At 49.9% G+C, this 10,364-nt stretch overlaps 2 protein-coding genes across 17 annotated transcripts in view; both read right to left on the bottom strand.

Annotated features, from left to right (window-relative positions):
- The window catches only part of SRRM1 (serine and arginine repetitive matrix 1), a 23,003-nt gene extending 20,954 nt beyond the window's left edge, over window positions 1-2,049 (bottom strand). For all 16 annotated transcript variants that reach the window (XR_013958238.1, XM_080632213.1, XM_080632214.1 and 13 more), the window contains exon 1: window positions 1,970-2,049. Coding sequence is in view for 15 of the 16 variants with exons in the window: in XM_080632213.1 (XP_080488339.1) it covers window positions 1,970-1,990 (21 nt within the window). In the remaining variant the exon portion in view is untranslated. The remainder of the gene's footprint in view (window positions 1-1,969) is intronic.
- A 3,241-nt stretch (window positions 2,050-5,290) lies between these two features.
- On the bottom strand, window positions 5,291-6,205 carry NCMAP (non-compact myelin associated protein; the record flags this gene model as incomplete). Its single annotated transcript, XM_080632561.1, has 3 exons — window positions 5,291-5,432; window positions 5,908-5,992; window positions 6,121-6,205. 3 exons carry the CDS (start codon window positions 6,203-6,205, stop codon window positions 5,291-5,293), a joined length of 312 nt encoding a protein of 103 aa, XP_080488687.1.
- Window positions 6,206-10,364: the final 4,159 nt, after the last annotated feature.

The following is a 10,364-nucleotide window of genomic DNA, read 5'->3' on the forward strand; positions in this document are numbered from 1 at the left end:
TGCACAGAAGTAAACAGAAGCACACATGAAGAGGAGGATGTGAAGAACAGCATCCAAATCCCAGTGACCTGTTAATGATTCAGAACAAAGGCACAGTTCACACTTCATGTGAAGTTTATTTAGGAAACCAACCTGGCTGATGGAAAACATAGGAACTTAACACCTGCAATTTCCTGTGCATGGAAGAAGGGGCTCAGTACCAGCAATACTATAAGCTGCTGAGGAACCAAAAGACTGTAAGGAAAAGCTCAAATCCTAAGGTAAGCCAACCACTACTCTGGATCAAAATCACCTTGCATTAGCAATGCCACATGCTACAAAGTCATCAGATACTGAAAGGGAACAAGCTATTAACACTCCCATTTGCTGTTCTGGAACACAAGAATCCTACAGACTGATGCACAGGCGCTTACCAGGATTAATTCTGTTTAAAACTCTTTATAATACTTGCAGTCTGCTGTGTGGCTTACACATTAGCAACACACACACAATACTTGTCACAGCACTCAGCAATTTAATGTACTTTATTTTCCTTACTTCTCTTTCACAACCCAGAAATGAAATTGAAAGGACTGAAGTTACAACACTTAGCAAAAGGAAGGGGAACCAAACAAGAGGCAGAGCACTTTATCATGGGCATTTCAAGGCAGAGCCATAGTCATCTGCACTGACAACTTTGCAGCAGTGTGAAGACCTGAAAGGATTAAGAGCAGTTTACTTGATAAGGTGAGTCCAAACTGCTGCTCTGCTGCACTTCTGCAGTTCCCACAAGAACCTGGGTTTCTCCTGAGCCCAGACCAGGACACTGCTTACAAACTCCTGTCAGGGCTCTATCATTGGATTTATACAGTCACCTGCCACAGGCCAGTTTAAAAGAATATTAGATTTCAAACACTGTGTTTCCAGTCCCAGTCATTCTGCTATCAATTACAACTACTTCACTCTTTCACAATTGCATTAGGCAGAACAAGTGTAGATTTAACTTAGTGATTTTTTTCTATGCATTAACAGAAAATGGAATTAAGTGGAGGGTTCTGTGTGCCCTCATGTCTCAAAAGCATCCCAGCTGCAAGAAAAAGAATAAAAATGGGGCTGAACAGGTGACTGAATCTTGCAGAATTAAACTGGTTTCTAAAATTGTCAAGAAACCTCCAAAAATTGGTTCGTTCTATTAATGCAATAAAAGGCTGAAAACAAAGATACCCTGGGCAGGCTATGGGTTAAGAGTCTCTGCAGGAAATACAGCAGAGCTGTAAGAAAAGAAAAGAAATAATTATTATAAAAGAAAACAAATACCAGCCTGAAGATAAAGAGCAACTTCTTGCTTTGAATACACATAACCTTCATGTTAGTTTAAATCTTCCCTCTAAACCAAGGGCAGTTTGGTTTATTTGCTCGGAACGGGGACAGCAAAGTGCATTTCAACGCAAACGCGGGTTCGCTTCGCACCCCCCTCGGCCTGGCTTCCCACCGCCGGTCAGGGCCGTCACGCTGTGCCCGGACTGCGACACACGCCCATCCAGGCCAGCCCCGCGGCTGCGGAACCCCCTACTCCTCCCGCGGGGTCGCCGCCCTGAGGCCCAGCGCAGGAACCCGCGGTGCCAGGCCGCGCCGGGGCCCTCGGTAGAGGCCGCGCTACTGGCGCAGCTATCCCCGCCGCGGACAGAGCAGCTGCCCGCACCGGCGAGCCCGGCCTGCGGCGGCGAGTCACCCCTGTGCCGGTTCCCGCAACTCCGCGGCTGGGCCAGGCCGCCCCGGCCTCCTCCCGCCGCCATTTTCTTCGCGGCGGCTCCTCACAGGAGCCTGCGCAGGGCGGGGGCGGGGGCACGGCTCCGCTCCTCGGCGGAGCGCGGCGCCTGCGGCTTCGCCCGCGGCGGCGGGGCCCGCAGCGGCCCGGCCCGGCTCCGCCGCACATCCCCCACCGGGGCCGACCCCACAGCTCCCCGCCCGCCCCGGGGCCGGCACTTACGCGGAAGAACCCCGCGTCCATCTTGCCTCCTCCGCCTCCTCCGGCCGCGCGCGCTGCACGTCCCGGCGTGCCCCGCGCACAGCACGCCCCTGCGCACGCTCGGCGCTTTGGGGGGGAAGGAGGAGGGAACCGAGGGGGCGGGGCCGGGCGCTCCGCAGAGGCTCTCCGCGCCTCTCGATTGGTTCCCACGGCCGCGGGGGGCCGGAGCGCGCGCGGCGAACGACCAATCAGAGAGAGCGACGTTCCGCCGGGGTGAAGGGGCGGCTGCCAGACGTCCTCCCGCGGGGCGCGGAAGTGGGGGGGGAGGGGAAGACGGGGAGATGTGAGCCTTCCTCTCGCGAGATGTTGCTGGTCCGGGGCGCGCGCGCGGGGCGCGGGTCAGGTGACGTAGCGGCCAACGGCGCACGCGCGGAGGATAGGGGCGGGGTGGGGGAGGTGGTCGTGAGGTAGCGCGTGCTCCCACCTTACCCCTCGGGAGTTAAATAAGTAATTAATAGTAAGTTAATGAAGGTTTATCCACAGTAACGGCCCTGGGTGGGTTGTGTGAAATAAGCTCGTACGCGCGCTATAATTAAAAAGGAAACACTGGGTTTCTCGCCATGAAGTAAGGTTTAACAGCACACGGCTCTGCCGGCGCTCGGTACTGCCGCACCATGGCTCCTGGAAAATCAACTGCTTGCGGGACAGGGGAAAGAGCTGAAGAGCACCGAGTCCATCCGCTTGGAACGGGTATCCCTGGGCAGTCGGCAGCGGGACCTGGGGGACTGCAGGGCGAGGCGAACGGCAGCCAGAGCGGACGCGAGGTGGAGCTGCGGGCTCGGCCCAGCGCAGGGGCCGGAGCTGAGGATGACACCAGCAGCGAGAGGTGGGAACGCTTTACTCGTGGGCTTGGGTGAGGGAATTGCGCGAGCCTGGCAGAGCGGTGCTGCGAGAGGACTCACAGGCGAAAAGAATGAAGAAAACCCACACTGATTCTTGCACGACCCAGCACGGACAACTGCCGGCTATGCCCTTAAGAAAACGTGCAGCCATTATTTATATGCCCAACTGTTCACATCGTCACTGCTGAATACAGCCCTCCCGGGGTGTTGTAAAGAGAGAGACTTGACCAGAGCACACAGGAAGGATCTAGAAAGCCTGTGTATCATAGAATCAACGGGGTTGAAAAAGACCTTTAAGATGAAGTCCAAACATTACCCCAGGACTGCCAAGACTACGTCACTACGCTGCCAAGCAGGAAGGCGCTTTGGTGCCACTAACTGATCAGCTTTGCATTAGTTTGCAGAGCTTCGTGGACCATCTGTAATGAGTTTGTGTGAATCACAAGTGAGCATTCCACTTGCTTTGCCTATTTTCTCCAAAGGCTTCCAGCGTCTCAGTTGTCTCTAATAGACCAATTTGGTATCAGCTTCCAGGTGCTTTGTTAGCTTGTTGGGGTTTTCTAAGCAGCAGGTTTACCTGATAGCAGCTCAGGGCAGGTTTGAAAGTGGGAGCCGGGTGCCTGGACAGGGCAGGTGGAATTGGTGCTGGAACAGTTATCACTGCAGGACAAGGACAGTGTGGGGCCATGCCTGGAAAACTGTTCAGTCCACAACAAGCTGCACAAGCGTTAAGTGGCAGCACAGTGGGAACACAGGGAGTTCTGTTTAAGAAGGTGATTTTGCCTGGTCAGCAAAGCTCTGGGGTTTGCTGGCAGGAGTGAGGATGGATCTGTGGAGCCTCCCTGTCTGTGCCAGGATGAGACAAATTTCGCTGGTAAAACAGCATGCTTTGAGTTGTTCAGATTGAGCCACCCTAGTGTGGCCAAAGCAGTAATGCTGCCAATTATTACAAGTAATTCTACCAGTACAGAATTGCTGTAGCACTGCTTATTCTGCTGCAGTGAAGCAAAAAGTGAGCTTCATTGTGCTTAAATTCTGTCAATGGAAAGTAACCAAAATTTGCTAGAAGTAGCTCTGGCTGGTAACATTAAAAATACCTCTAAGATGGGGCTTATGTTTCCTAAAGATCTTGACTTTGATAAGTGAAACATGCTCAGGAAACATCCTCAGCTGCCCAGAGATAGAAAGAGGAGGCAGACTCCAAGTTAGAGAACTAGGACAAGTGAAATATTTACAACAAACAGCTGTCTTAATATTTAGTTTGGAATTCAAACTGTGCTCCAGTTTCATACCAAAACCAAAAAGCAAAGTAATTGAATTCAGTTCCTGCACAAAAACACCAGTTAGTAAAAATGACCTGTTCGAGGTCAGCCTCACGTTGGAAGCTCTTGGGGATACATTCTGTTAGAAAATGGTCACTCCTTTCTCTACAGCTACCAAAAAAGAGGTAAAATGCCCCACTTCAGCTTCTTCCGAGTCCTCCCTGGCTGTCCTGTCAGCGTTTCAGGGCTGCTTGGGACCATCGCCACTCCACATCTGACAATGCTGCTGTGTGTTGGCACTCTGTGGGCTGTGAAGGTCCTTGGGAATGTCTTTGTTGCATTACTGCACACCCACAGTCATCACACTTGCAAAACAACATCACTGGCAGTTATTTTCTAGAAGAAAAAAATACCTAAAAATAGCTCAAGCCTGGTCTGTGTTGGAGAACGAAGCGCCTCAAGACATGAGTCGTGCAGATGAAGCCTTGGTGCTCTCGCTGCCTTTCTGTGTTCACTTCTTCAGTTAAAGGGTTTGTGTACAACAAAACATTTGATAGTGAACCAAAAGCAATTCCTGGTGTGAGAGTGAAGACACCGAGACACTGAGTCCATTTGGAAAGGGAGAGGTTACCAACAGCAGGGAAATGGTTTTAAATACTTGACAATAAAAAGTCCCTTTTTTATGTCAAACCATACATACGTGGTGTTAGAAAAACAGAAGGTAAGGATAAATACAGGTTTGATACTTCCTGTACCACCCATCATGTATAACCGAGGCTACAAACCCACTTCACATAAATCAACTAACCCAGGTGCATGTCCAAAGGTTTCTTTCCATTTATCATCAGTCTTCGTAAAACACAAAAAGCTCCACAGAAGACGAGTGACCATCTTCTCCTCCCATGGGCAGGCTCGGTATGTTTGGTCCCTCATGCCCAGAGCTCTGTGAGGCAGCTCGCTGCATTGCTGGTGATACACATGCCTCCACCAGTTGATTTCAGTCATAGGGAAGCCATCCAGACCCTTTATTTCTCCTCCCAAAGACAGGAAGTGGGATTAATAACAATCTGTAGACACAGTAACAGCTCCAAATGCAGATTGACTTTGTTGAGGAGTCCCAGATCCACGTAATGAGAATTCCACCGCTCTGCTCTCACAGGGAGGATGAGTGTTCCCAGTTACCTGTTCTGCATGTGGATATCCACAGGTATGAAGGTCACTGTGGGATGCTGAGGCAGGCTGTGGCTGGGCTGCCCTAATGCAGGCGGCATTGCTGCTTTGGTGGCCTTGGGCTCCAGCTCCCGTTTCACTCTCATGCGTCTGTAAAGGCAAAAATGAAATGGTCACTGGAGCTGGTAAGTGTTGGGAAGACTGCTGAGGAAGCAGGTTACATCAAACAGCTTCTTAAAAGTCAATACAAGACCGGATTTCATCCCAAAGATACTAAATGGCAGCTCAGGGCTCCTAGAGCATGTAAGTGTAACCCAGCACCCTGAAAAGTGCAAAATCAAGCTCCTCTGGCAGCCATGATGCACACCAGAATACTCCCTTGTGTCAACAGGGACCTCTAGGAACAGCTTCCATCCAACATCCATCACAAATCTCCTCCTGCTTCCCAGCCCTTCAGTCACAGAACAGCAGCAGGGAGAGTCGGGGATTTCAGTCACGTCAGCTTAGCATCTCCTGGAAACTTGCAGCAACCAATACTGAAATGGTCTGTTAGGTGAAAGCACACTCAGCAGTGACCTTGGTTCATCCCTTCTCACCTTAGTGAAGTACAGAGCTTGGCACATACCTGTTGTATGTTTTCAGTATGAGCAGAACCACTGTAAAAATGATAATCACTCCTACTACGATGGCAGCAACTATGGCTCCAGAGCCTGGCAGGGAAGCAGAAAGGGAAAGAAGCCTTATATACAAAGTTGTCACTGTATGGTTTGAAGTTTGCGAAGTTCAAGGTCTACTTAAGATAAAGCAAACACGGCCACCTCCCCAGTGCTTTTCTTACTTTGATAGAGACTTTGTTCTTGAGACTTTGTGGTCACGTTTACCGAGAGCTGGGTGTTACTGACCAGTGGTACGGCTGTCGTCATCTTGAGTCAGCTGCAGGAGGGAGAAAGAAGAGTGAGTTCATAAAACATTAACCAACATTTGACAATGATAATCAGGCAACGCTCCATCAAAGATTCAGGGCCACTAAGTGCATATTCACTGGACTGGGGTTCTTCAGATTTCCTTAGAGGTGAAAATCTGGCTCTGCTGAAATCAGTGGAGGCTTTGCTACAACCTAGTCTGGAGCAACTTGCCTTAAGGCACACACTGCTTGCAATTAATAGGCTAAAATAAGATATAAACTCAATTATGCATTGTTATCTATACATTATTGCTGTTATACAAGTTTTGGATAAATATGTATTTTAAATGCTTTACGATTTCAGATTATCATTTCAGGCTGAGATTCAAATCACTGTGCAAGTAAGTGTGAAGAATTCAGTATTCAGTAACGTCTTTAAGTAAGGCAGCCTGCACAGAAAGGTTTAAAAACTCCTGTATAGAATAAAGTAGCTTCATGCATCTAACATGAAGAAGAAAAACCATTTGACCCCTAACTGGAAGCTCTAAAAGTTACACGACAAACAACACTGACCCATGACAGGAAAAGATTGCAGTGTGACTACGATGGAAAGGTGATGCAAGTTTAACCAGCACCTCACTCGTGCCACTGTCACCCCAGTCTGTTACTGGAAGAGGGCAAGTGCCCAAGGCTTGAACCCATGTCTGCTCCTGCATCTGGGGAGGAAAAACTGCAGTTTAGAAAGAGCAGCGTGTGTGTTTGCTCATTTTATAAGTGTTTTCCAAATGTTTTCTAAACGTGACCAGTAACCTGAGCCATTAAAAGCCTCCTTCAGCCTGAGAAGGGTGTGATACCACTTCAAACAGCCCTCTGAAACCATTTCAGCTCCCAGCTTCAGAGAGCTAATGCACTCAAACTCCCCATCGAAATTGTTCTTCAGCACCTGATACTGGAATTGAGGTTCCCCGTTTCAGATGGTGCCCAGCACAACAAGGCAGGACTCTGCCCTGCTCTGTTATGCTCCATTGGGATACTGTGCATCTGTGGCATGGTCTTAGTGGCTTTAATTTTACACAGCACTAGAGATACAATAGCCATTAAGTGGACAGAAATCAGTCGGTAATAAAAAGAACTGGAAATTTGAAAGGCACTTTCCCTTCTCTTCCCTTCCTTTTCCCCTCCTTGAGGGAATTTTCCTAAAGGTTTGTGCAAAGCAGCATGCATCAAACAAATCCCAGGTCATGGCAGGTTGCAGGTCCGGGAGGGAAAGAGGACACAGCTCTGACTGCTCCTGACAGGCGAGGTTGTTTCGGGGTGGGGAGGCTGGTGGCTGAGTCAACACATGGTGTGTACCTGGGAGGCTCCACGGAGAGAGATGAGGAATGAGAGAGGTCAGTAACCAGCAGGAAGGGACAGGGTCAGCGTCTGCCTGGGTAGGGAGGGTTGGAATTGCAAGCTCCATTCACCAAATACTTCAATCCCCTGAAGTTAAAAAGGTTCCAGTTTTTTCTTTTAATTTAAAAAACAAAAATAACTCTGTTTCGAGCCTGTAACTGGGTCATTCTCCCCTGGCTGAATGATTCCTTTGTTTAGCCAAGGCCAAGTCAATCCAGCAACATGATCATCAACTGTAGTTGTAGATCTGTCCACGCTGAAAGAACTATTTTGTCTTTAGAGTTTGCCTTTATTACAGCACAGCAGAAGGATTCACGCATGCCTCGGAGGAACCTGGGCACCCATCTGCTTCCCACCCATCCACTCAGTGCAGGTTGTACCACCGACAAGAGGAGGCTGAGGAGGCTCCATCCTGCTGCAGGCTGGGGAAACCTGAGCAAGTGTTTTGACCATGGGCATAATACAGAAAAAGCCACATCCAGCTTTTACCTTGTTGCTCCTGACTAGAAGAGCACAAATTCCAGAGTTACAGAAGGGTTTTCTCCTCTGCCTATTAGAATAAACCCCCCAAACAAATAAGGCTGAATATTTCAGTATTAAGCCATGTCATACTCATACCTACTACCCCCTGGTTCAAACCACCTTGAGAATGAGCTATTGAGCTATTTGTGCCTGAGTCACACCTCTAACTGAAGAATTCTTATTGTTGTCAGCGAAACGACGCGTTACAAAAAGGATGACTTTATCTGGCAGGGTGTAACAAACCCAGGCTGTAGCTTGGAGAACGAATCAAATCTTTGGTTTTTCCGTGCTGTGCAGCAAATCAAGAGGTGCAAGGTCTGTGTCTCAGGCTGGGGTGGGAGGTGCAGGTTCCCTCTTTACCTACAGCCAGTCTCAGTACCACTCCCCTCCCAACAGTCATCCGGATTACACCTGGCCAAACCCACGCTGTGCAACTCAAGGACCCAGCCAAGTCCAGCAAAACCCCTGGGAACGCCCCAGGTTCAGGGTATTCCTGGCTGGATCCTTGGCTTAGAAAAGCATTTGGGAAATCGGGGGTGGTCACTAAAAGCTGTAGAGCAGAGGAGCAGAGATGGACTTTGATACAGCAACCACACGACATTCTTCCTCTCTGACACATGGCACGCACTCCCCGGCACACATTGGCCAGGGGCAGTTGAGGGCCTCCAGCTCACCCACAGCTCTCGGGGCTGGGGGCACATTCCCGTGTTATGGAGCTGGAAATGTTTCCATAAAGTGAAGCTTTGGGCACGTTTCCATTCCAAACAGCCGGGCAGATCCACAAGAGGTTGTTTTGGCAAGCGGCAGCAATGCCCCCATTGATACACCTTCCACCTGCCCGGCCCGCGCTCACTCACATGGATCAGAGCTTGTCTGTCAAGCGGCTCCTGCAGTTACAGGAGAGCGGAGATGGGGAGCAGAGCCTTTGGACTGAGGTTTTTCCAGGAGAGCAAGACTTTGGAAGCCAACTCCCTGCAGGAGGCAGGTGCTGGGCAGGAAGAGGCACCAGTGCTTTGCCGCGTTGGAAAGGGAGGTCTGCATTGAGCTGTGCGCAGGTTTTAAACTACACAAATGAGTTGTTGTTTCCCAGCAGGAATATACATGGGGTTTATCCCAGAAGCTTCCTTAGAGAATTCATTCCCCTTTTCAACTGCTCTGCTGCATAGGCAGTGTTCATTGTGTAGTGTGGCCAAACACAGGCTGAAAACCAAGGTGATTTTTCTCTCCTCACTCACCCAGCGCTGGCTGCCAGCTCTGCCGTGCTGGGGCTCCATCCCCTTCCCAACAATGTCAACAGGGCTGGTCTTAAATCACAAAACCCGCTGAGGAATGGGACAACCAAACCCAGCGCTGGTTTCCTTGACTCCTGGGTTTCTTTCTCAGTGTCCTGGCTAGGAAAGGGAATATTGCCTGGGATATTTAGAAATAGACTGGAATTTGTTCCCTCAGGTCCTCTTGCAGATGTAAATTAACAAGTGCCATGTGAAAACCATCTTACACAATCAAAAGGCCACCAAGAGCTGAGTTTACATGAACACTACCAGGGTACTGGAGCTATGTGAGGAGGGGTGAATTGTCAGAGGTATAAAGCATTCATTCCAATCAGCAAATGCCAAAATGTAATTGAAGAAGGCCAAGAGGCAGCCGGGTCCTGTTAAATAAGGGGAAAGGAGTTTCTCCCACAAGAGCTGTAGGTCTCCTGGCAGGTGACTGAACCTCAGATTTGCTCTCTTGCAAGAATTCCACACCACAGACCCATCCCCATCCTTTAGCTGGGAAAGAAGAGGCTGGGGAGCCAGCTACCATCATCCACATCCACTCTCCTGCCACTGCACAGGAGCTCTGTGCTAAGGCACGTCTGTCTGAGGTCCAGCTCGGCTCGCACATCAGCCGTAGCAGCAAACTCACTTCCATCCCAGGGAGGAGTTAATCCTTCTAACTAAGTCCAGAGCTCTTTTCCCTTCCTACAGGTAACTGAGCCCAAGCACAAGGACCTGGCCTGGGATCTGCCCCAGGCAGTGGATGGTATTTCAGCTCCACTCCTGCCTCACTGACACTCCCTGGCTTTGCAGCCAGATTCCCCGTCGTGTGCTTTGAACCGGTGTGTTTCATTGTACCTGGCTGCTTCCAGCACTCAGGGAATCAACCGGGCATCCATGGCACAGCATGGGAGGGAAACAACCTCACGTTGGAGAGTCACCAACTCAGCTTCAGCTCCCAAAACCTCATAACCCATAATCATGGGTCCAAACAGCCTCATG

This window comes from Psittacula echo, assembly GCF_963264785.1.
Source record: "Psittacula echo genome assembly, chromosome: 21".
In the NCBI taxonomy this organism is placed as follows: domain Eukaryota; kingdom Metazoa; phylum Chordata; class Aves; order Psittaciformes; family Psittacidae; genus Psittacula; species Psittacula echo.